Consider the following 27171-nt stretch of genomic DNA (forward strand, 5'->3'; position numbering starts at 1 on the left):
AAGCCAAGCATTCTTGCCCAGCATGGGCAGAAGCTGCTGCAGAGTTAACATTTTGAAGTTTGGAACGTCCAGAAACGTGTTTAGAACAGACAGGTCCAGTATTGGTCTCCAGGTTTTGTCCTTTCTGGGGACTAAGAAAAGTCTTGAGTAAAATCCTTGTCCCTGCTCTTGCCGTAGTACTTGTTGAATGGCCTTCATTTTCATAAGGCTCGAAACTTGTTTTTGTGCCTCTGCCCATTGATTGTGTGGCAGGTTTGGCATACCTTTTGCCTTTAGCAGGGTGTGAAAGTGGAAACTGTAGCCCTGGGATACTATATTCAATACCCATTTGTCCTGGGTGATCATGTGCCAATTTTGAGAGGAAAGTGCTAGTTTTCCCCCTAAGGAGGCTGCAAGATAAGTGCTTGGTGCTGGCAGAGGCAAGTCATTGGGACTGTTTCCTGTATGGCTGTGCTTTGTCTTCTCCAGTTTTGGAGGTAGAAGCACCCCACTGTTTAGGCCTGTTATGAGCCCTGGAGCTGGGATCTGCCCTCTGGGACGTCTGTATCTGCCTCTATGTGACCTGTCCGACACAGAAAAGGACCGTTTTTTTGTAGGCCAGTTCCTGCTAATTTTGGTGGCTGCACCTGTAAGAAATCCTTTACTGTTTGCATAGATTTCGCTTTATCCTCCATTTTCTTCAAAACCTCCTCTGCTTTAACACCAAATGAAGTATCATGCTGTAATGGAGCATCTAATAATTGTGCTTTAACATGATCAGGCAGATTTTGTTCCTTTAACCACGCATGCCTCCTAATGACAGAAACTGTAACTGCGGCCCTGCAGGAGGCCTCCAGAGAGTCAAAACCACATTGCAATGTATGCTTTCCCACTTGTTCAGTTGCATGCAATAAATCCTGTTATTTCCTTATTTTCTGTACAATCAGAATTAGTCAACATTTTCTGTTTTAACAGTGACATTAAGTATTGCTGATATTTAATCATATGAAATTGACAATTTAAAGCCCTCACAGCCAAAGTAGCAGAAGTGTAAACCTTTTTTCCCCCATCTGTCTAGGGCCCTTGAGTCCCTGTCAGAAGGGACAGGGACTTTAGCAGTAGCGGCCATAACCCCCTTGAGACCCTGAGAAATAGTTTCGGGGTCAGCAGTAGGGTTTTTATAAAGAAATTTATGAGTGGCAGGAACCCTGTACACAGTGCTCCCTCACAACTACTGTATAACAGCAGCTATGGAGTCTTAAGAAACAATCGGGGTACACAGGCACAATTGCAAAAGTTAAGCAAGCTCATTAATCTTGTACTGGACTTCAATTTCTTTACTTTCAATGGCAAACACTACAAACAAAAAACTGGTATAGCAATGTGGGCTGCCATGGCTCCCAGCATAGCTAACATAGCCCTGGGCAAATGGGAGGAGGACTTTATGTTAAACAACACAGATTACATGCAGCATATCACATGCTATTTAAGTTTTATTGATGATGTCTAGTGTGTGGGAAGGTGACACCTTGCAGCTTGGAGATTTTATCACTTATCTCAAACAACCAACCCCCTTCCTAAAGTTTACCTCTTCCCATAGCTGTACTTCAACCACTTTCTTAGATATGCACATTTCCAAGGACACCAACAATAACAGAATCACCAGTGATATATTCAGAAAACAAACGAGGGTGAACTTATTAGTCCACAGTAAAAGTCGACATCCTACAACAACCAAGTTAAATGTAATGACGTCCCAGGGCTATACATTAGCTCGAATTACCACAGAGATGGAACCATTTTTGAGAAACCTGAACTTAGAGAATGATTTTCTAGTGAGGCTATGAAAGTCAGATGTTAAAAAACATCCTGGAACCCATTACAGAACTGAAATGGACAAGCACGTTCACTCAATCTCCCCAGTAGAAAAATGTTAAGTAATTCCACAGAGAATAACAAATGCGAAAATAGCTGCATCCTGACATACACTTTGGATTATCACAGTAACAAAAATATTATTGAAGAAAACTGGGACATTGTCAAAGGAAACCCTTTTCTGACTAACATCTTGGGTGAAGCCCCATCATTTGTTTGTAGGAAGGCCAGGAACATTTGAAGTTTTGTTGAATTTAAACCTAGACCATGTGAGAAAAGCACTAAAAGATGTGAAACGAATTGTACATTTTGTATATTTATACAGCAAGGTGATAGTTTTTATTGCCCTTATTTAAAGAAGATCATTAAACCAGTGCAGGGGGTGACTAACACTAAAAAAGTAATTTACAGGGTACAGTGCAATGAATGTGATGCATTCTATGTGGGCAAGACTGTAAATAAACTCAAGCGTAGGATTTCATGTCATGTCAGAAATCTGCTCTGGATGTAAAAATAATGCACTAGCCAAACACCTTTTGCTTTATAAAAGACAAAGGTTTTAAGTTCCAGATCCTAGATCGCAAAGACATGGGTGATCTTGAAGGAGGCATCCCAAATATTCTAGAGAAACATGAACTCATGTGGCAACTGAAGCTGAACTCTTTTAGGAAGCCGGGACTAAACTACTACTGTTCAATTAAAAGTGCACTGGAACTTACAAAATTGCCACATTGTTTACATGACTAATTGTGTTTTAATTCTACAAATTGGTTTTAAATACCATTTTAAATCAGTTGAAATTTAAGTGTATATTTTGTTTCCATCATCATACATACATTTTTTCTTATTTGTTTTCTGTTTTTTTCCACTTTATTCAAAATGATGTGTAATAACAATACTAATTATACAATTATATAGGTTTTTAGGGTTCTTGTACACAGACCTGAAGATGTCTATTTATTTATTTATTTATTTATTTATTTCAGTTTGATTACCGGGGAAGTCCACTGGGCTAGAAAGTGCCCATTTTCAGTGGAGGCCCGGGGAGAAAAGCTCCACAAAAAAAAAAAACAGACACTACACACAATAAGAGGTTACAAAAAGAAATTTCAAATACAGAGGTAAAAATACAAGTATGAATTCATGCAAAACAGGTATAGTAAAATAATAAATTGTCATTGTACAAGCAATGAGACAAAGTTGCAGGTTTTTACATTCAGAGCAATAGGAATCAATTGTCTAGAAATAGGCATCAGTGATTACTGGACAGTTGTGTTATATACATGATAAGAGTTGAGAGAGAAAATGAAAGAACAGAAGGTGATGGAATAAGTTTGAGTAAGGTAATAGAAAAGGAGAGGATGTAGTGAGGTTTGCATCAGGAGTTTAGTAGGCTCTATGGGGAAATGTATTTGTATTTATGTAGGGTGAAAGCAGGAGCATTTGCGTTTGGAGGATAGAAATGAGAAAAGTTGAGTTTTGAAAGATTCTGGGTAAGGTATTGTCTTAAGTGAGGGAGGAAGAGAGTTCCATTTTTTGCCTACTATGAAAGAGAGAAGGAGTTGGCCTGCAGGGCGTTTGGGTTTATGAATAGCGATGAAATTTTGATGTTCAGATCTCAGGGATCTGGTTGGGATGTAAGGGGGAAGGATGTTTGTTAGAGCTGGGCACTTATTAGGAAAAAATATTAATTTGTGAGCAGTGGTAAGTTGGAGGTAGTCGAGGTAGTTAGGGAGTTCCAGCCAGTTCAATGATTGTAGGGAGAGGCAGTGGTGAGTACAGGTTTTGGATTTGGTTGCAATTTGGAGATTTTATTGTAGCAAGTTTCAAGTTTAGAGGTGAGGGAAGAAGACAGGTTAGTTAGAAGAGGGGCTCCATATAGTAAGGAAGGAAGGAGATAGGTAGTTGCTAAAGTATGCCTGGAGGAGTTGGAGAGAAAGCGGTTATTCCTGTAGAGCATACCAAGTTTTTGGTGGGTTTTCTTGATGTTTTGTTGTACGTGGATATCAAATTTGAGGTATTCATCTATGGTGATACCTAGGAGTTTTGCAGAAGGAACCACTTCTATGGCAGTGTTGTTTTGGCTAAGGACTTTGAAAGCATTTTTGTCAAAGGAGTAGGCCCTGGTGGGTGGGAAGAGACGTATTTTAGATTTATTAGAGTTGAGAGAGAGATGGTTGCAGTGCATCCAGTTCTCAGTAGTGGAAAAAGCTATTTGAGTTTTTGACAGTAATTCTGGCAAGTTGGCAGCGGAGCAAACTAAGGTGGAGTCATCAGCGTATTGGATAACTGTTGTGTCAGGGATGACAGAGTGAAGGTTATTTATGAAGATGTTGAAAAGCATGGGTCCAAGGATGGATCCCTGGGGAACACCGGTGGGAGTGGGCAGGAATGAGGAGGTAGAGTTATTCCATCTGACAGCTTGTGATGTCAGATAGGTAGCTGGAGAACCAGGAGAGGGTTTCAGGGGAAAGATGAAGGTTAGAGAGATGACAGAGTAGGTGATTGTGGGAGATAGTGTTGAAGGCTTTAGAAAGATCTAGTAGTGTTGAGGATACTAGTAAGCCGGAGTCTCAGGCCCGATTTACTGTATCTAAGAAGGATAGTAAGGCGGTAATGGTGCTGTGGCCAGGGCGGAAACCATGCTGGGTGGGAGTTATGAGGTTATTTTGGGTTAAGAAAGGCATAAGTTGGTGGTGGACACATTTTTCAAGAATTTTTGATGTAGGTGAAAGAAGGGCGATTGGGCGGAAGTTGGAGATATTAGTGTTTTTGCCTTCTTTATGAAGAGGAAGGATGAAGGCAGCCAGAGTTTGGATGCGTAAGATTCTTTTAAAGATCTATTGATTAGGATGCTGATAGGGATGGCAATACCTTCAGCAGCAGCTTTGAGGAAGGAGGAGGGTATGTTGTCAGGGGCATTTGAGCAAGGCTTTAGTTTAGTGAGGAGTCTCTTTATAAAAGTAGTTGGAACAGGTTTGAGATTGAAATTAGGAGGGGAGTGAGGAGGGTAGGAGGGAGAAGAGGAATGAGAGTAGGAAGGATTGTTGTCTGGAAAGATTTGGTAAGATTAGCTATAGAGTCAGTAAAAAATGTGTTAGAGAGAGAGCTGAGTTCTGAGTCAGTTATGCTAGAGTCAGGGCAGGGATTATTCTTGGATCCTGGGAGGAGTAGGGAATTAATAGATTTCCAGAATTGTTTTGGGTTTACGTTATTGTTAGACTGAAGTTTATTATAATAGTTTTTTTTGTCAGAGATGATTAGTTTTTTTGCTTGGTTGCGAAGTTGTGTGTATTGAAGCAGGGTGGAAGGTATCTTATTCTTCTGGTAGAGCTTCCAGAGTTTGTCCCTACAATTCATGATTTGTTTGGTTTCTTTGGAGAGCCATGGAGCAGAATTAGTTTTGATTCGTTTGTTTCTTGGAGGGGCTTGGGAGTTGAGAATTGTTAGGAAAGTGGAGTTGAAATGTTCTACTGCGTTGTCAAGGGGAAGAGTATTTAGAATTTGCCAGTTAATGTGTTTAAGAGTGTTTGAAAAGTTAGAGGGGTTGAAGTTGCTGAGATTACGAGTGTGGATGAAATGGTGCTGATGTTTAGTTGTGTTGTTTGAGCGATGTATGAATGCAGGGAGATGGTCACTAAAGGTGTCTGGGATAGTGCCAGAGAGCGTTATTTTGTTTGGGTGGGAGACTAAGATCCAGTCGATGATGGATCCTGGGGGATGGTGTTTATTTGGGCGTGTGATAGTGTGAATTACTTGGGTAAAGTTGTACAGGTTAATGAATAGGGAGGGAGAAGGAGAGTTAATTTTATTCCAATCAATATTAACATCGCCAAGGATGAAAGTTTCAAATTTTATTTTGGTTGAGGCCCAGTGAAGAATATTTTCAAGGGTAGAGATGTTGTCGCCAGGGGATATATAAAGGGAGATAATGCAGATATTTTTGTGTTTATTTAGTCGTAGGAGACTAGCTGTTAGCTCAGAGTTTTTGAATTGTGGAACTGGAGTTTGTAGAGGGATTAGAGAGAAGGTTAGAGTAGATTAGTGCAGAGCCTCCTCCTTTTCTGTTTAGACGGTCGCTTCTATGGATTTGGTAACCAGGAGGAAGGATTTCAGAGCCTGCAGTATGGGGTTTTAGCCAAGTTTCAGAGACTGCTAAGATGTCAGGTTGGTTGTGGCAAATCCAAGCTTATATTTGGTGTATTTTATTATTTAGGCTCTGGGCATTTATAGTAAAGAACTTAAGGGAGTTAAGAGAAGAGGTAGGAGGGGAAAAGGGAAGGGATGGAGTTGGAGTGTGCTATGGAAGAAGTAGGGGGTGGGGGGAGAGAGTTGTTAGTAGTAAAGGAAGGACCGGGGTTGGGATGGATATCTCCAGATAAGGCTAGGTCATTATGGGGATTAGCTTTTAGTCGTTTTGATTTATTGAGAGAGAAGTTGTTTGGAGATGGTATTGGTGTAACAGTGAAGGTAGTTGTTGTAGTTGAGAGGAGTTTAGGAAGGAATAGGTACAGTAGTTTAGGAGGAATAAGAGAGGAAGAAATGGTGTTGTAGTGAGTAATGAAAGCAGGTGGAGAGTGAGAGTAGTGGATAGTTTGAGAAGTGGGTAGGTGTAAGGGAGCTAAGGGAGGGAAGGAAGTAGTAAGATAGAGAGGAATTAGAAGTGCAAGAAGGGAGCATGGGCTAAGAATTGTGTGAAGGATTTGGGAGGGCATACTTAGGGAGGAGGGGGATTGGGAAGAGAAAAGATTGAAGTTTGAAGGCTATTTGAGGAAGAGAGGTAAGGAAGTGGGAGAGGATGTGAAAATCTTGTCTTAGTGTGGGTAGGAGTGCAGGCTTGAGCGGAGAGGGAGGAGTCAGAAGTGGGAGGGGTAATGAAGAGAAGATAGAGAGAGGCTGACTGGAGTGTGTAGGAGGGGTTAGAAAGGTATAAATCTAGATGTACTGGGGGTGGGTGGGAATTGGGGGTAGGGTAGAGCGAGTGAGCCCAGAGCAACGGAGCGGGAAGAGCCAAAGGAAGTAGAAAATGGAAGGAAAACAATCAGTTGAGTATGAGAGCCAGAAGGTAAGCTTGCACAGCTGTGAAGTGAGATGTAAGACTGGCAGCAAATCAGAGTAGTGGATAGATGTAAAGAGATGACAGAAGAAGATGGAACAGAGACATATAAGGGGAAAATAGAGATGAGTATAAGTAGTGAGGAGAAGAGGACAGGTAATTAAGGGAGAAATGGTAAGGGATGGAGTAGTAGGATAGTCGGAAAACTATATGGGTAAGGATAAGGAGAAGAGGAGAAAAGAAAGTGGAGAGAGCAGAAAGGAATGGGAGCACCACCTAGTGGGCAGTCAGTATGATACAGCAGAGACCCTTACATGAGAAAATTAGGAAGGAGAGAGGAAGGAGCTTGCATACTACAGAGAAGGTTAGAGAATAATCAAGGGAGGAGTGAGTTGAGAAGTGGACAAGAGGGAAATAGATGTACGAAAGAGGAGGTATAGGGTGGTGGGCAGGAAAGGGGAAAGCTTTGGCTGCTGGCTAACCTGGCAGGAAAGCGTACAGAGAGCTGCTAGAAAGTATGTATAACCTTCAGTAATGTACAATGAATAAAGCACAGGACATACTTTCCCAGTAAAATCCTTTTGGGAGCAGAATGGGTTTCTACGTTTGCACTTTAATGTCCTTGATTGTGGGTTCTTGGGAAGGACGTCCAATAGGGAGTATTCAGAAAGTCAGAGCAGGAATAGGCGGGAACAGCAGGCTGGAACAAGCAAGGAGAGAAAAAGGGTAATGAAACATGCAGTACAGGAACATAAGTTTGTAAATAGGCAGTTATAACATACACAGGTAGGTTTGCAAAAATTGTGTAAGCAGATCTAAAAACCTAAAGTTAAGCACATATTCAGAAACAACAAAATTCAAAAATATTGTATAAGCAGCTCTGTAAACGTATGTTATGCACATTCAAGTAAGAGTAAGTCACAGAAGAGAACACAGAAAGAGTAGAGTAAGAAAAGCCCTAAAGCGGTTGATTGTTAATTCCACTTACTGGGCACTGAAGATAATAGTGTGACTGCACAGTATTTAGAGGCAGTTTGTGTGCTACTTGCACTTTTCAGGTAAGTCTGTGTAACCGTCTGAACGGCAGTTTGCAGACTCCACGTGCAGAGCGGAGAGTTAATAGTGCGACTGCACAGTATTCAGAGCCAGTTTGAGTGTTAATGGCACATTTCCAGGAAATATGCGTGTCTCAATTTCCAAAAAGAAATTTGCAGACTCCACGTGCAGAGCGCTGAAGGAATAAGGCGACTGCACAGTGTTTAGAGTCAGTTAGAGTGTAACTTGCACGATTCCAGAATTTTATGAAACTCCAACCCCCAAACGGCTATTTCCAGAAGTTTATGTAACTCAAACCCCAAACGGCTATTTGCAGGCACCATGTCTAGAAGAATGAAAGTGATCTTTGTTAATAGGTTATGAAAATAGAAACTGATTTTTATATGCAAAATGTATATGTATATATTTATATATATTTTTTGATTGCCAAATGAACTAAGGTTGATATATTTCCAGCCATGTAGTATATTGTCTTGGATAAAATCACAGACTTAATAATCTACTTAATAATTTGGTTAAATAAGAGGTACCACATCATTATAAATTTTAATTAAAGTACAGAAGGGTTATATATTATTATGACAGCTACTAGGTAAGGCAGGACCAGCTCGAATGTCACACTAATGGGGGAAGGGATGTGAATTTAACACTGTTTTTACAGCACAATAAAGCACTCCCATGCCAGATAAAAAGTGTATATGTGTATATATATTTAGAAAGCTTGTTCATAGGTTCATAGGTTTATACTAGGCTATCTGCCCTAAGGCATTTATAAGCCTAGCCCAAATTATTGTGGCTTACGCCACCCCTTATATGAAAAAATACTGTGCCCATTAGTTTGTTGTGCCTCTGTCCAGCAGTGACCCAGAGATGATTCCCGGGGTAAACCTACGATCTCCCATCCACAGGTCTAGATTTCTCTTGAACAGAGTCAGCGAGGTGCTCTGCCTCACATGGGCCGGGATTTTATTCCACAGCATAGGGAGTCTCTGAGTGATAAATCTATCCCTCCAGCACGTCCTATTTATATCCGTGCTAAGGTTTAAGTCGCTTGCTCTAGTGGTTTTGGTGGATTTGGATTTTTGAGGTGGAGCATGTCCATTAATTCGGGTTGGACATGGCCTTGTATGTCAGGCACATGTCACCTCTGAGCAGGCGGTATGCGACTGAATAGAGCTGGAGTTTATTCAATCTGGTAGCATATGACAGATTTTGGAGTCCCTTTATCCTTTTGGTGAGGAACTTTTGGGGTCTCTAATTGCTGCAGATGTCTGGTGAGATACATCCCGAATGGGGCATTGTACTCGATCATTGGTCTGATAAGTGAAGAGTACAGGGAACAATGACCTCACTAGATCTGGATGTGAATCCTTCATGATCAGGTGGGCAATGTAGAAGGTCTTTCTAACCACTTTAGCAATGTGAGTGTCAAAAGAAAGGCCACTGTCAACCTGGGTCCCCAGGTCCCTGATAACCTCTTCTGTGCTTAGTGGATTGCCACCTATATGGTAGCTTGGGGTTACCTTGTTTTTCCCGAAGGGTATGACTATACATTTTTTGGCGTTTAACTTCAGGCCATGGCTCTGGCACCAGCTATCTGTTTCCGTGAGTCCCTTCTGAAGGATATCAGTGTCCGTTGTGAGGAAATTATTACTCTATTTTTGTTTTACATGGATCGCTTGTCTGTGTACTTAAAAGGATTTTTGACTGGAAACAGACTGCCTGCCTTGCTTGGATTACTTTCGAATACTTAGCAATGCTGTACAATTATATATTTTCTATTACTTTTTGTTTTTTTTCTGACTTAAGACGAGTTTACTTTCGCTACTTCTACTACTATTGTCTGATCTGATTAATATACAGTGAATAACTAGAAATATGTGGACTGAAATCTTCCACACAGACAAGTAGGAATTCAGAGACGAAAGTAGAGCTCATAAGGTCTTTGCAGCAAAGGACTGAGGTTGTACAATTTTTGTAGTCCTGCTCTAACACCTAAGCAGAAATGCTACTGGGAGTGGAGACCCTGGTAAGGGATCTGCCTACCACAATCATTCTTCCCATCCTACCGGACATCTAACAGAGCAACAAACACCAATTCAAATGTAAAAAGGTTCCCCAATGGGGCACTCCTCTTTACCAGTGAACGTCAATGGTACCAAAGACCACACAAAACAAACAAGCGAATGGAAGACCTGCATTTGGAGTGGTAGGGAGTTAGTCTGGGGATTTATGCTCACACATTCACTTATGTACCCTCACATGCTAGCTGGCTTAGGTCATACATTAGGCGCACAACTATGGAAAATTTTGTCTTTGGTACCCCAGACGTCCAGGTTATTTGGTAAGAAACCCCAACAGTTTGGAATATTTCAGCACATGGTATTATTACTTATCAGTAAAAATTCTCGACTGATCTGGAGCTTTCCCAACTTCCACTGTAGTCAGAAATTCTGTTAAGTCCTTGCAAATCATGCAGCATTCAGGCAGGCAACTGGAGTTCAGTCAGAACAGATAAAGCAGCTGTCATTTTCTCATGAAATATAACACGGCTAGTACATAAAAACTGAATATTTACTACATTTTACAACATTCAATGAGAATTTTTCTCCTAAATAAACTATGAGCACAATCTCTAAGCCACAGAATGTCACAGTCAACCCTTCTAACCAGGCAGAAATTCACTTGTTAACTTTTGTGTAGGTTGGATGAACTGAAAATCTCCTCTTCAGCCAAGAACTGCTCTGTTGAGTACTGTCAAACAGTGGCATCTGGTGTAAGTTCATTAATGGTAGTACTAGTACCTCCTGACAGATTTCCTGCATGAATTTTTACCCCTACCTGAGATAGATCGACAAAGTGGTTAGCTTCAGCCATCACCTTCACTCGGAAATTTGTACCATCATCAGGGCTCAATGCATAGCAAAAAACCTTAAAAACGTACAAAAAAGTGAATGAGTACTCCACATGAAGTGAAAGCTACAACTGAATAATGTCTTGTCTGTATCAACAGCTTAGTTCACAAATGTGTACTAATTTTTTACAACAGCGATTTTATACAATGCACCTTTCCACCAATGTACACAACAGACAATATCTTCAGTTTTTATATACAACAAATCTGAAAAAAGAAGTTATGTCTTACCATAACGCTCCATCTGTACTGTTGATCCTCGTTCTGTCATTACGCATGAATATTGGTTCCTACCTCGGAACAGAGCCGGCCATTTTCCAAGCTCGCATCAGCTTCAAACTCTCGAGCTAAACTCTTACCCATAATTCCCCTCTCGCTGTTACATCAGATTGAGTTTGCAAGTCTAAAGAAGGCAGAGGCTACCTCTGGTTAAATAACCTCAGAGAACCGGATGGTGAGATCTACTAGAAGCCACAGGAAGGGGAAGGAGGGAGGGTCGTAATGACTGAACGAGGATCAACAATACAGATGGAATGTTATGGTAAGACATAGCTTCATTATCTGAAATTGTTAATCCTCGTTCATTCCTTACGCATGGGACAGAGTCCACAGCTACCTCTATTCCCTGGGAGGCTCTCATGGAAGGACATTCCTGAGCACCACAGAACCAAAAGATGCTCTTTCCCCTGGAGGCCAAATCCAACTTGTAATGACTGATGAAGGTATGAGGTGTAGCCCACATCGCAGCTGCACAGATGTCATGTAAAGGAGCTCTGGCATGGAAGGCAGCAGAAGCTGCCACAGACCTTGTTGAATGAGCTTTCATGGTAGTAGGCAACAGGATATTACGTTGTGTATAAATGAAGGTCACACAGTCCTTCAACCATCTTGCTAATGTGACCTTAGCAACAGCAGATCCTAATCTAGGTCCAGAAAAGGCCAAAAATAACTGGTCAGATTTACGAAGGGACCTAGTCTTGCTCAAGTAAAAACGGATTTGCCTGTGGATATCTAGGGTATGTAGGCAATACTCTCCTCTGTTTGAATGATTGGGAAACAAAAAGTACAGTTTTGTACCTACCATAAATGTAGATGTTCGAGTGTATACACTGCTGCAGTCATTACACTTGGGTTATCCAGCCATCAGGCGGTTCCCCAGTCGGCCTGAGTTCCAAAGTCTTGGTCCGGAGTCGGTTGCTGTCGCCTCCTTCCTGACGTCAGTGCGACAGGGGTATACATGATGCAGCAGATACCATTTTCTTCAGTTTTTCTTGCCCCAGATGTCAGGTGCCTCTAAATAGGTAGGCAATTCCAATTACTAATAAAACATGCATAAGAAAAGCAAAAAAAACAACTTACAGCTACCAGCAAATACTCCCCATAGGTAGTAAGGGTAGAAGACACAGGTAACGTACTAACCAGTAAGAGGGGAAGGAGGGAGGGTAACCTGGACTGCAGCAGTGTATACACTAACATGTACATTTATGGTAGGTACAAAACTGTACTATGCTCGTGTTACACTGCTGCAGTCACTACACTTGGGTAGAATCCCGAAGCTGAGGGAGGGTGGCTGGTTCTAAAAGGCATTAGGGGTGGCTATAAGGCACTGCAGCACTGCAGTGGCGAAGCCAGCTCTGGATTTAGAGTATAGAGGCAGATGGTAATGCTTGGTGAAGGTATGTACAGAACTCCAAGTTGCTGCTTCCAAAATATCCTTGGTAGGTACTCCCCTGAGGTAGGCAGTTGGCGTGGCTGTTGCCCTGGTGAAGTGAGATCTAATGCTGCTAGGTACAGGTTTTCCATGGTATGTGTAGCAGAAACGTATACAATGTCCTATCCATTTTGAAATTGTCTGTTTTGAAATGGCTTTTCCCTGTGCTCCTGCAGCATATGCTACCAATAATAGCTCAGATTTTCTGAAAGCTTTGGTTTTGTCCAAGTAGAAGCGTAACTGCCTGTGAATGTCCAAAGAGTGCAGTAGTCTCTCCCCTTTATTCTGTGGTTTAGGACAAAAAGTTGGCAGGTGAATAGTTTGGTTTAGAGCCACACTGGATACCACCTTTGGCATAAAAGTAGGGTTAGTTCTTAGACACCCTGTCCTGGTGGAAAATGAGGAAAGGTTCCACTGCCATTAGTGCCTGTAATTCTGAAACTCTTCATGCTGATGTTATGGCCAGGAGCAGAGCAGTTTTCCAAGAGATATATTTTAATTCTGCTGTGTTGGCTGGCTGAAAAGGAGGAAAAGTTAGCTTCTCCAAAACAAAGTTGAGGTCCCAAGTTGGAGTAGGTGCTCTACGGGGCAGTCTTATGTTTTTAGCTCCTCTGAGGTACTGTTTTAACAGAGGATTAGAGAAAATTAGTGGATCCGTGTTGTATTGAGCAGAGATAGCAGAGGCGTGGATCTTGATGGATGAGAAGGAGAGGCCTTTGTCCAGCATCTCAATTAAGTATTGTAGTATCTGAGGAATGTTTGGGACAAGAGGGTCAAGGCTGTGAGCTTGGTTCCAGGCACAGAATCTCTTCCATTTATCCGAGTAGGCTTTCCTGGTGCTAGGCCTTCTGGCCTCCAGAATGACATCCATAACAGCTTTGGAGAGAGGCATTGCTTGCTTGACTAAGGAATCTTTCATGCAGCTAGGTTTAAGGTCTTTAGCTGGCTGTGTAGTATTTGTTTGTTGTGCCGAGTCAACAGATGTGGGATTTGAGGCAAAATCCAGGGTGGTTCTTGTGCCAAGCTCCTTAAGATTGGGTACCAGTGCTGGTGTGGCCAGTCTGGTGCAATCAGGATCATCTTTGGCTCTTCCTGCCTGGCTTTTATGACTACCTTTGGCAGGAGAGGTAATGATGGGAAAGCGTATACTTGTAGGTTCTCCCAGCTGAATGAGAGGGCATCCACTTTCCATGCTGGTGGATGGCAACTCCTTGTGCAGAATTTTTGTAGCTGGCAGTTTATTGGGGATGCAAACAGATCTATGTCCGGGCTCCACCATTTTTGTGTTACCATGCTGAATATTTGTGGACTCCACTCCCATTCGTGGGGATCCATGATGTTTCTGCTTAAGTCGTCTGCCAGTGTGTTTCTCTCCTGGCAGGAATTGTACTTGCAGATGAACTTGAAGGTTTATAGTTGTGTTCCACAAGGTCATAGCTTGTCTGCATAGAGGGTAGGAGTGAGTGCCCCCTTGCTTATGTACCACATAATTGTGGTGTTGTCTGTCTTTAGTAGCAGTTGTCCTGGATGCAGCAGGTCCTTGAAAGCTATAAGCGCATTTTTGTACAGCTAGCATCTCTTTTTGATTGATGTGAAGATGTCTTTGTTCTGCGGGCCACGTGCCCTGAATACATTTGCCTGCCATGTGTGCTCCCCCAGGCGTAATCAGATGCATCTGTTATCAGTGTTTGCCTGGCTGTGGGTTATGTAAAAGGCTGTCCCTTGTTGAGGTGACAAGCTTGAGCCCACCATTGAAACTCCTGCTGAAGGCAAGGGATTAGTGGTATAACTCTTTCCAAACTTTGACAGTGTTGCGACCATACATTCTTTAGGTACCACTGTAGTTTCCACATATGCAGTCTGGCATATGGAATTAGTAGTATGCAGGACCTGCAGAATTTTTCTTGCAGGGAGTTGGGTCTTTGTTGCCATCAATTGAAAGTATTGAGTTAGTTGTCCTTGTTTGTCTGGAGTGAGATAAGCCACCTGGGCCGTTGTGTTCAAGCTGGCACCCAGGAATATAATCTCTTGTGAGGGCACTAGTTTTGATTTCTTTTCGTTTACTGTGTACCCCAGGCAACTTAACTTATTTTTAAAAATGCCAGATGCTTTAGAAGAATGTCCTTGCTCTCTGCTTGAATCAGGCAGTCGTCCAGGTACGGATAAATTTGAATTCCTTTCTGTCTGCAAAATGCAATTACTGGTGCCAGGCACTTTGTGAAGACCCTGGGTGCAGTAGATAAGCCAAAGGGCAGTGCAGAGAATTGGTAGTGCAGTGAACCAGCTATGAATCTGAGGTATCTTCTGCAGTTTTGTCTGATAGGGACATGTAGGTATATGCCTCTGAGGTCCAGAATTGAGCCAAGCTTTCTTGCCCAGCATGGGAAGCTGCGGCTGTAATGTCAACATTTTGAAAATCGAAACATCCAGTTAAGTGTTTAGAAATGAAAGATCCAGAATGGACCTCCAGGCTTTGCCCTTTCTGGGTACCAGAAAGAGTCTTGAGTAAAATCCTTGTCCTTGCTCCTGCAATGGTACATTTTGAATAGCTCTCATGTCCATGAGTGCTGTAATTTGTTTTTGAGCCTCTGCCCATTGATTTGGTGGCAGATTTGGCATTCCTTTCAACCTTGGCAGAGTGTGAAAGTGGAACCTGTAACCTTGAAATACAATGTTGAGAACCCATTTGTCTTTGGTGATCATTTGCCAATTGTGGTATAAGTGTGCCATTTTCCTCCCAAGGGGGCTGCCAAGGAGGATTTGTTTGGCAGCTGTAGTGTGAAGTCATTGGAGCTGCTTTTTATATGGTTGGGTACTGTCTTCCCCTTCTTTCTGGCCTGATGCAACCCATTGTCAAGGCCTGTAAGGACCTTGTGTTTGACCTCTACCTCTTGGACGTCTGTATCTTCCCCTTTGAGGTCTGTCTGTAATTGGAAAGAACCAATTCTTAGTTGGCCAGTTTCTGCTAAATCTAGGAGGCTGAACCTGTAAGAAATCCTTCACCGTTTACATAGATTTTGCCTTATCCTCCATTTTCTTTAATACCTCTTCTGCCTTAACTCCAAATAACACATCCCGCTGCAAAGGTGCATCCAATAATTTTGCTTTAACATGATCTGGTAACGTATGTTCTTTTAACCAAGCATGTCTTCTAATGACATGAGCCTGTAACTGCTGCTCTGCAGGAGGCCTCTAGAGAATCAAAACCACATTGCAAAGTATGCTTTCCCACTTGTTCAGCTGCATGCAATAAATCCTGCATGTCTTTAAAATTAGAAGGTTCTGATTCTGGAAGCATTTTTTGTTTTAACTGATACAGTAAAAATTGCTGTTATTTTAGCATGTGAAACTGGCAGTTTAAGGCTCTCATTGCTAAAGTTGCAGACTTATTTACTTTCTTTCCCCATCTGTCTAATGCTCTGGAATCTCTGTCAGAGGGAACTGGATTCTTGGCTGATGAGGCCTTAACTCCTTTGGGTCCCTGAGAAATAGTTTCAGGGTCAGCTACAGGGCTTTTATACAGAAATTTATGCGAATCAGGGACTCTGTAGTATCTGTCAGCTTTAACAGGGGCTGGAGGTAAGGAATCAGGATTTAAGCTGGATTCAGTATACACAATATCCAACACTGGCGGAATAGCAAGGGGTCTGTGTTGAGGTAATAAAAGGAAGTCTCTGAGCCTTTTCTTGGATTCTGAGTAATCCTGGCCTTCCCAGTGGACATGCTCCCTCATGGTATGTAGGGTTTCCCCAAAGGAGTAGTAGTCAGGCAGTGAGGCTGATGGAATTGATTCCTCAGCATCAGAATCCTCATAAGGGGGTAAAGAGTATCCTAGGTCTGAGGAAGAATCAGAAGAGATGGACACCTGGTCGGATGAGTCATAGTCTGCATCCTGTCTAGGCCTTTTATAAGGAGGGGGATGGGACCCCCTGATCAGAGTGATTAGGTCTTCGGCCATTTTGAGAATTTGTTTCTTAGGCATGGAGGCCTGTCCTGGAGAATGCTGTATTTGTTTCTTTGATTTTAAAGGAGGCTTAGACTTAGCTGAGGGTTTAATGCTTAACTGACTAGGTCTGAAGACACCCTCTGTAGCTGTGGGTTGCTCAGCTACTCCGGATCCCTCTGAAAGGTTAGTCTCGGTAGGCTGAAGAACTTGTGCATCCGAAGGCCCAGCCATCTCCAAGTGGGAGTCAGAGGCAGCTTGTGGTTCTACAGAAGTGGTAGTCAGGAGCTGCGAAGGCGCCTCACTGAAAACCGGAGAACAGGCGACTGGCCTAGAAGAGGCTTAGTCAGTTTTGGGCCTCAGATGCCTAGTCTCGTCTTTGCGCTGTGTGTATTCCGGTCGTCTGAAGTTCCGACGGCATGGTATAATTGAATTTTCTACCAAAATAATTTCGGGCAAAATCAAACGGATGTTTAATAGTGTGCTTTTTAAACCTAGCACAAAACCAACAAACAGTGACGTCGTGGTCAGGGCCTAGGCATGGGAATACACTAGGAATGGAAATTCTTATGAGGTATTTGCTTCCCACAAGAAATACAGTTAACTTTTACTGACATCAGTCTGAGGCAAGAAACAGTTTCCCCAACGGGGTACTTAGCTTTGTAGAAGACTTTGGTTCTGGATTCAGAATGAAAATCTCAGGAGACGGCCGACCGGCACTTGCGAACTGCTTTTGCTTTGGGCACCGCGTGGCAAGATAGATGGAAAAAAATGGTGTTGGCTGCATCTTGTATACCCCTGTCGCACTGACGTCAGGGAGGAGGCGACAGCAACCGATGCCGGACCAAGACTTTGGAACTCAGGCCGACTGGGGAACCGCCTGACGGCAGGATAACCAAGTGTAATGACTGCAGCAGTGTAACATGATGAAAATCTGGCAATTCAATGGTTTGATTAATGGAAATTTCAGAGATCACTTTTGGCAGAAATGATGGATTAGTTCTCAGAGACACTATCTCTGAAAAATCAAGTATGGACCCTTGACACAAAGCTTGAAGCTCAGAAATACGGCTGGCAGAAGTAATGGTGACCAAAAACAAAGTTTTCCATGACAAATGCTTGAGGTCGCAAGAAGAAGCTGGTTCGAAGGGTGGCATTGTCGGAGCTTGTAAAACTAATAAGTACCATGGTGGAATAGGCTCTCTAAAAGGTGGCTTCAGATGAGTCACACCTTTTATGAAGGTCTTGCACAATTTGTGGGACATGAGAGGAATCTTGGACACCCTCATGGAAATTAGAAATTGCAGCCAAAAGAACTCTAATGGTAGAGGCCGACAGAACAGATTGGAAAAGGTCGGCCAGATAGTCTAGCATTATCAACACTGGTGCTGAGAAGGGATCTACTTATTTATCTTTCAGCCAACAGGTAAATCTTTTCCACTTGCTCAGATAAGTAATTCTAGTGGCAGACATATGAGATGCAATGAGAATGTCATGTACTGGTAAAGATCGATCATTCTGCCTGGCATTCAAGGGAAGTGGAGTAGCCAAGCTGTGAGCTTCAAGTTGGTATGAATCGGGTTCTGTGGATGTGAGATCAACTCCGGGGTTGGATGGAGAATCCATTGTCGATCTAGTAGGTGAGGCCAAAGGAAGGGGAACCAAATCTGTTGAGGCCAATATGGTGCTATGAGGATCACCTTGCTCTTCAACTGACGGGCTTTCTTCAGTAACTGGGGAATGAGGACAAAGGGCGGGAATGCGTAAAAAAGACCCGAGGGCCAATCGTGGAATAGACCGTCCCTGGGTGATTGCCCTGGAGGGGGAATCGGGGCAAAGAAGTTGCTGCATTTGTAGTTGGTCGGGGATACAAAGAGGTCGCAGCAAGGACAGCCCCAGCAGTGGAAGATCGCCACTGCTATCAAGGGATTCAGGGACCACTCGTGAGGTTGAAGAATACACCTCCTGAGTCTGTCTGCTATCACGTTGGAACTCCAGGGAATGTGCGTCACTAGAAGAAAGCAGTTGGTAGCCATCGGCCATTGCCATATCCTCATGGCCTCTCGACAAAGGGGGTAAAGATTTGGTTCCACCTTGGCTTCTTGATGCACCAGAACACCGCCATGTTGTCTGATTGAATCACAATCGTCCCAGACGGCAGCAGGGGATGGAATGCTTGCAATGCCAGAAGCACCGCCCTCAGTTCTAGAACATTTATATGCAGATGGGCCTCCAGTTCGGGCCAAGTGCCTTGGACTGTCTGTCCCTGACATAGCCCCCCCCCACCCCATCAGGGGGGCTTCTGTGGTCACTGTGGCCTTGGGTTGCTGGGGGGAGAAGGGGCAAGACCATTGTGACAGTTTGTGTCATCTGCCAATTTAAATCCTGTTTGCACCTGTGGGTTATTCGAATCATGGCTGAAAGAGGATGTTGAAAGGGATACCACTGGGTGAGCAGTAGCCATTGTAGAAACCTCATGTGAAACCTGCCCAGGGGGACAATGGTGATGGAAGCAGCCATGGAACCCAACAGCTGCAGAACAGAGTTAGCCGTGGATTTTTCCCTTGAAAGGATTGGAATCAGTTGTTGCTTTATCCTTAAAATTCTGTGTTCTGGAATGGCAGCTCTGCAGTTCTTTGTGAACAAAATAACCCCTATGAATTCTGTCGACTGAGATGGGGTGAGATTGGATTTTTGCCAGTTTACGGTTATGCCTAGCCTTTGAGAAGCGAGGATAGAGTATGCCAGGGCTTCTTCCAGTAGATGTCTGGTGGGGGCGAAATGAGCCAGTCTAGATATGGAAACACCTGGAATCCTTGAAGTCACAAGTGAGCTGTGATGACTGCCATGCACTTTGTGAACACTCTGGGGGCTGTAGAGAGTCCGAAGGGCAGTACTCTGAACTGGTAGTGACAGACTCACACACGGAAGCGCAGAAATCTTCTTGATGGCCTGTCCACTTTTATGTGGTAGTATGCATCTTGAAGATCTATCGGGCACATTCAATCGTTTTTTCCAAAAGCGGAAGAATAGACTGTATTGTGACCATCCGGAATTTTTGTACTCTCACAAACTTGTTCAATACACTGAGATCCAAAATTGGTCTCCAGTCCCCGGTTTTATTTGGCACCAAAAATAGTAGAGTAGAATCTGGAACCTATCTGGTCTGGAGGGACTATTTGGATGACTCTCTTTCTTAGCAGCTTTTCTATCTCTAGTGCTGCTTGTTCCCTTTGACTGGGTGGAACGTCGGGAAGGTTTTTTGAAGGGACAGGAGAAATATCGAAGGGGATATGATAACCTCCGGTTATAATCTTTTGTACCCAAGAATCGGTGGTGATGGTTAGCCAGGCAGAAGGGTAAAAGGAGAAACGACCCCCAACCACCTCCAGAGGAAAGGAACTGGGCTGCTCTTCAGGAGCGCTAGTAGGGTTGGCCAGGGAAAGAGTCCCTGGAACCCTGGTTACGCAGACCCCCTCTGCCCCGAAAGAAGAGTCTTCCTTGTGAGTTTCCCCCTCTGCCTCTAGGGTAGAACTTGGCCTGTGTGTCACGGAAAGGACCCTGACATTTCTTGAACCATATCTTCCCACACTCTGTTTCGAGAGAAAGCACGTTGAGGGGAAGAATAACTGACACCTACGGCAGAAAGGGTCTTACCATACTATTCACATCTGGCCAGTGTGCTTTTAACTTTGGGTCCAAACAACTAAGAGGCCTCAATGGGAGTGTTAAGAAAGGAAGCCTTAAAGAGTTCCGGAAAATTGCACAAGTGTATCCAGGCATGTCTCAAGACCGCAGCTGAACCCGCTGCTCTAGCTGCTCCTTCTGACGTGTGAGATATCTGTCACATAGAGGAGTTAGATATTGATTCAATGGTGGCCAGCTGGGAGGCCACTGTCACAGACCTCATCAGACACGGCACCAGCCACGGTTTCAGAGCTCAGAAATCAGATTACTTTGAAGCCTGATAAAGTGTGCCATGTAATTCAGGGACCTGATAGTAAAGGTCGCTGATGCAAAGGTTCGCTTCCCTATCCTGTCCAGGGCCTGGAACTCTGTTAGGCCAATGGACAGTCTGGCTATCTTCTTCTGCCAGACCCTTTTTTGTTGCGGCAGCCACCACTAAAGCATCCACAGGAAGACATTTTGACCAATGGGGATCTGTAGCAGGCGGGGACAAAATCTTATCTGGCCTCCGGGGAATAGCTTTGACGGTGTCAGGAGCCTTTCAAGCACGCTGCACAATAAGCCTGACAAGTTCATCGGCAGGTGGAGTAACCCAGGACATAGGGGGCCGGGAGCGAAAGGCCTGCAGGAACACAGATTCCTCAGAGTTCGGATTAGAGGACTGCCAGTCACCTTTCTGTTTCAGGATTTCGAGGACATCACCAAAGGATACCTCAGAGGGTGACCAAGGGGATCCTTCCGCCTCGTCAAAAGCGGTGTCTTCAGTGAGGGACTCCTCTGTGGAGTCCATGTGCTTCCTCTTACACAAACTGTTCCGGTGGACTTCCTCAGTGGGAGAAGCTGGGGAAGACAGCGGAAAAGTGGTTTCTTGTGGGAATATGTCCTGAGGCCTTGCACCCGGTGTCCGCTCGGTGCGACTTGCGAAACTAGTGTACCAGAGGAGGGCGTAGGGATAAACAGTCCAGTATCGCCAGCAGCAGCGAAAGTCTATCAGTTGGAAGGCTGGTCCACCTGAAGAGGAGTGAATGTCCAGGACAGGGGTCACCCCTCCCCTAAGTGGCTCAGCCTGCCGACACAGAGTCCCCATATGGCTGTGGAGCAGCAAATTATGCGTGTTACAACTGACATCCTGGGTCGTAGCAAAACTTTCCTGCCACGAATGCAACTGCGGTTCCTTAGTGAGATCCATAAAGGGAACTGCAGAAGAGGAAGACTGTGCTATATCCATGGATTTCAAAAGCAATGAAGGAAGAGAATAAGAAGGGGTCTTTGGAGATGAGTGATCACCTCCCAAGGAATGATAGTTCCTGGGGGGTGGGATACCTCTGGCGAAGAGCACCTGATCCACAAGATGCAACAGACAGTGTTTGGAAAGGCTTCTAGTGGACCTCACAGAGACTGAGGGAGTAACAGGCCTGTCCACAGAAGAGGCAAACTCTGTGCCCATCTCACCAGTTCGCACAGAGAACAACGGTGCCGAGAGAGAATGGACTACAGGTGTCTGCACCCAAGTCCATCGGTGCTGAGGTCCTGGTCTGCACCAACACAGGGATCGGTGCCTAAGTGGTTGTCGGTACCGAAGCTGGAACCGACAAAACTGGAATCAACAATAAAGGTGCCCGTTCCGAGTAAGATGTCGGAGCCGACGTGGTCAAGGTCCGCGCCAACTGAGCTGTCGGTGCAGTAATAATAGTCTAAACTGAGGAGCACCTCAGTGTCGATATAGTAAAGGCTGCAGGAGAAGGCGCAGCCGAGATCACTAATGGAGCCGAAGGCCTTAGTGCCGAAGGTCTAGGCACGGAAATCTGGGGCTGACTGAGTGAGCTCCAGAGCCAAAAGTTTAGCCTTTTTAGGTTTTGGATGGCGGGAGTCCCCAGCCGGGGACAAAGGCAAAGATTTAGCCTTGGTAGGAACATCCAAAATTTTCTTATGGGCCCCACGGAGGGTTTGAGGCCTCCGACCCAGAAATAGCCTCTGAAAAGGGAGATTTAAGAAGTCCCTTCAGCAACAACTTGTTTTTCCTTTCTAAGTTCTATTAGAAAAAATTTCACAGATAGTACAGGGCGGGTCAACAGGTAAGTGGGACGCTACCAAACAAACACACAGAGTGTGCATCAGATGTAGGTAATTTGTGCCCACAATCAGAACACCGTTAAAACCCCAGACTACCTTTCTTATCTGCCATGACAGAAACAGTAGATAGTAGAAAAGGGTATCAGCAACGAATACCTGAAGGTACGAAAAAAAGGAAAGATTACCAATGATGGTAAGCAGTAAAAAGGTAGAGAAAAGAGAAGAAAACCTCAAGAAAATATGGCTGCTAGATGTGACAGGGTAAGACAACGAAATAGAAACTTTTCTGACAGAAAAATTAATATAAATAACTATTTCACAACAAATAACTATACTTGGCTTGAGAAGCAGCTTGACACGACCGAATGCCAACGTGGCAAACGAAATCTGGGGTAACAGGGAAAGGGGTATTATAGGTAGGAGTTTAGCTCGAGAGTATGAAGCTGACACGAGCTTGGAAAATGGCCGGCTCTGTTACGAGACTGGAACCGATACCCATGCATTAGGAATGAACGAGGATTAACAATATCAGATCCTTCCTTACAAAACCTAAAAACTAATGCATAAATGTACAGAATATGACATAGCACAGTTAACAGTACTACAAGAACAGATGTGAAAAAAAAAAATACAGCAGGCACCAGAAAGTACACTTGTGTACACTTACCATAAATGTAGATGTTAAGAGTGTATTCACTGCTGCAATCATCACATTTGGGTTATCTGCTTGCAGGTAGCTCTCAGTCGGCCTGATTATCAAAGTCTTGGGTCCTGCGTCAGTTGCAGTCTCATCTTCCATGATGTCAGGTAGTCAGGGGTATAAAGTATGCAGCCGACGCCATAACATCAGTTTTTCTTGCCCCACCTCCAACAAAAAAGCAAATACACAAAAAAGATTTAAGAATAGTAAACCAGAATAGAGGTATAAGCAATAGAAGTCAGGGGGCTGGAGGGCGGGTGACCAGGACTGCAACTGTGAATACACTCGCACATCTACATATATGGTAAGTGTACACAACTGTACTATGTTGTTCGTGTTTCACTGTTGCACTCATCACATTTGGGTAGATTCCCAAAGCTGAGGATGGCAGGAGGCAATCAGCATTTGGACCAGGTAAAAGGCCCTGCAAGACTGCAGTGGCAAAGCCAGCTCTGGATTTAAAAAAATTGGCAAGTGGTAATGTTTGGTGAAGGTATGTATAGAACTCCAGGTAGCAGCTTCTAGGACGTCCTGGGTAGGGATACCTCTGAGAAAGGCTGTAGAGATAGAGGCAGCCCTGGATGATTGTGGTCTTATCCCCTTGTGGGGTAGATTTTCCATGGTACTTATAGCAGAAATGAATGCAACAGCCTATCCACTTAGAAATGGTTTGCTTTGAAATGGCCTTCCCCTCTGCCACTGCAGCAAATGCCACCAGCAGCTGTTCAGATTTCCTGAGAGGCTTAGTCTTGTCCAAGTAAAATCCAAGTTGTCTGTGCACATCCAAGGAGTGCAGTATGCATTCCCCTTTGTTCTGCGGATTAGAGAAGAAAGTTGGCAAATGAAAGTACTGATTTAGGGCCACACTGGATATCACCTTGGGCATAAATGAGGGAATGGTCCTGAGGGACACCCTGTCCGCATGAAAGATAATGAAAGGCTCCACTGCCATAAGGGCCTGTAATTCAAACACCCTTCTTGCTGAAGTGATGGTTAGAAGGAAGGCTGTTTTCCAAGAAAGGAATTTCAACTCTGCATTTGCAGCTGGCTCAAAGGGAGGAAGAGTGAACTTTTCCAATACAAATTTAAGGTCCCAGGCTGGAATAGGGGCTCTCCTGGGTGGTCTTGAGTTTTTGGCCTCTCTGAGGAATTGCTTCAGCAGTGGATGGGAAAAGAGGGGTGGGTTCTGTGTTGTAATGTGCTTAAATGGCGGAGGCATGAATTTTGAGGGAAGAAAAGGAAAGGCCCTTTTGAAACATCTCAGTTAAGCATTTAAGAATACGGGGTAAATTGGGTATTGCTGTGCCCATCCCCTGAGTTTGGCTCCAGGAACAGAATCTTTTCCATTTTTCAGCATAGGATTTTCTAGTACTAGGCCTCCTTGCCTCCAGAATGACATCCATCACTTGCTTACTGAGGGATGGTAACTGAGTGGTCAGGTAATTAGCCAGGCTGCAAGGTTCAGGGTTTGAAGCTGTGGGTGCAGAATCTGGCCCTCTTGCTGGGACAGCAGGGCAGGGGTCTGAGGCAGGTGCCATGGTGCCAGCAGTGACACTGAGCAAGAGGGGATACCAGTGTTGGCATGGCCAGGCTAGTGCAATCAGTATTGTCCTTGGGTTTGTCCTGTTTGATCTTTAGTAGCACTTTGGAGAGAAGAGGCAGAGGGGGAAAGGCATAAACTGATAGTTTTTTCCAGGTGAAGGACAGGGCATCCACTTTCCAAGCCTGTCTGTGGGGAGTCCGTGTGCAGAATTTGTCCAATTTGTAGTTCTGAGGGGAGGCAAACAGGTCTATCTCTGGGATTCCCAATTTGTTTCTCAACATGTTGAATAGCTTTGATTCCAGTTTCCCCTCGTGTGGGTCCATGAGATTTCTTCTTAGTTCATCTGCCAGTGTACTTTGCTTTCCTGACAGGAATTGAGCCTGTAGGTGCACCTGGTAGCTCAAGGCTGTGTTCCACAGACCCATGGCAAGTCTGCAGAGAGGGTATGAATAGGTTCCCCCCTACTTGTTTATGTACCACATAACAGTGATGCTGCCCGTCTTTATCAATAATTTTCCTGGAAGAATGTGGTCCTTGAAGGCTGTTAGAGGGTTCTATACAGCTAACATTTCTTTTTGATTGATATGCAGGTGCATTTGACTTGCATTCCATTTGCCCAGAATGCACTGCCCTGCCAAGTGAGCCCCCAATGCATAGTCTGATGCGTCTGTTAGGGTTTGGGCGGCAGGGGGCAGAGTGAATGGCAGTCCCTTGTTTTGGTGGCAGGCCTCTGCCCACCAAAGGAACTCTATCTTTAGACCAGGTATGATAGGAATCATTGATTCTAGATCCTGAGAATGTTGACACCCATAGGCTTTTTAGATACCATTGTAGTTTCCTCATATGCAGTCTTGTATATGGAATTAGTAGAATGCAAGAGGCCATGAACCCCAGTGCTTACAGTATTTTCCTTGCAAAGAGTTTGGTCTTTGTGGCTAGTAGACTGAAGTAGGCTGTCAACTGAACTGGTTTCTCTGGCGTGAGGTAGGCCCATCTGGGAAGTTGTATTCAAGCTTGCTCCCAGGAATACAATTTGTTGGCAGGGTACAAGATTTGAAGTTGTTTATGGTGTACCCCAGAGAAGTTAGCAATTTCTTTACAAATGCCAAACGATTTAATAGTACTGTCCTGGCTTTCTGCCTGAATTAGACAACCGTCCAGGTATGGGTATATATGAATATTTCTTTGCCTGTAAAATGCAATGACTGGAGCTAAGGACTTTGTAAATACCCTGGGTGGGGTCTATATTAGATCACAGAATGCTTAGGTAAGCGAACGGTGATTAATTGACCCCATATAAGCGAAAGCTTACAAAACTGAACTGCCAGAACAGCATTTATTTCCCAAGGGAAAATAATCGCTGTTCCAACAAAAAAAAAAGGGCACATTAAAACATGAGATTAAGTAGGGGGCTTCACCCCCACCCCCACACACATGGGGGGCTGCGCCCCTCACACGTCCCAATTAAATATACCAACTCAGAAACCGCACTACAGTGCCGAAAACGGCAAAGTACCAAAGCAGCCAAGCAAATTCTTTCCCAGGGAAAGAATTTCTTACTTGCCGCTTCAATATATTGCAGTTTTGGTTTTGTCAGTTCGACCAAGACGCATTCGAAAACATGCATCTTTGGTCTGCTGATAGGAACCCCTCTGGGCGCAGTAGATAAACCAAAGGGCAGTGCAGATAACGGATAGTGCATGTAGCCTACTCTGAAGCATAGGGGTCTACTGCAAGATTCCCTTACTGGGATGTGCAGGCAGGCTTCCGTTAAATCCAGTGTTGCCAACCAGGCATTTTTGCCTAGCATGGGAAGCAGCTCATGAAGAAGTTAGCATCGGGAATTTTGGGATCATCAAAAATGTGTTTAGGATAGACAGGTCCAGGATAGGACGCCAGGAATTGCCTTTCCTGGGTATCAGGAAAAGTCTTGAGTAAAAACCTTGCCCCCATTCTTCTTCTGGGACAGGCTGAATATCCTTGATGCTTAAAAGACAGAACCTGCTTTTGAGCCTCTGCCCACTGATTTGGGAGTTGGTAAGGAGTGGAAGGGGAATCTGTATCCTTGGGAAACTATATTTAGAACCCATTTGTCTTGGGTAATGAGTTCCCAATTTTTTGCATGGAGGGCGATCTTTCCCCCTAAAGGAACAGTCAGTTGAGCTGGGCTTGGAAGGTTTAAATTTAAGTCACTGAGACAGTTTACCACAGGGGGAATCTTACTACCTGCATTGCAAGTGGGAGCCCCCAACTGTTTAGTCCTGTGAACACTCTGGGACTAAAGCCTGGGTGTTCTGCTGGTTCTGGGTTTGGACTAAGAAGGCCTGGAAGAGGCAGAAAGAACCAATTCTTAGAGGGCCAATGCTTACTAAATCTGGGAGGCTGTACTTGCAAAAAATCTTTAACAGTTTGCATAGATTTAGCTTTTTCCTCCATCTTTTTAAGTACTACTTCTGCTTTGTTGCCAAACAGGCAGTCTTGGTATAAAGGAACATCCAGTAATTTAGCTTCAACATGACCTAGCAAAGATTACTCCTTAAACCAAGCATGCTTTCTAAGTACAGATCCTGTGACAGCAGCCCTGCAAGATGCCTCTAATGAATCAAAGCCACATTGCAAAGTATGTTTTCCCAC

General features: G+C 44.1%; 1 protein-coding gene across 1 annotated transcript in view; it reads right to left on the reverse strand.

The window, feature by feature from the left end:
• The window catches only part of OGT (O-linked N-acetylglucosamine (GlcNAc) transferase), a 2411396-nt gene that overhangs the window by 1090133 nt on the left and 1294092 nt on the right, over positions 1–27171 (reverse strand). Inside the window, exon 14 of the mRNA XM_044057256.1 lies at positions 10808–10897. Within this exon, the coding sequence (XP_043913191.1) occupies positions 10808–10897 (90 nt within the window). The remainder of the gene's footprint in view (positions 1–10807; positions 10898–27171) is intronic.

Source organism: Protopterus annectens, chromosome 15.part0 (genome assembly GCF_019279795.1).
Source record: "Protopterus annectens isolate FY-2018-M chromosome 15.part0, PAN1.0, whole genome shotgun sequence".
NCBI classification, from domain to species: domain Eukaryota; kingdom Metazoa; phylum Chordata; order Ceratodontiformes; family Protopteridae; genus Protopterus; species Protopterus annectens.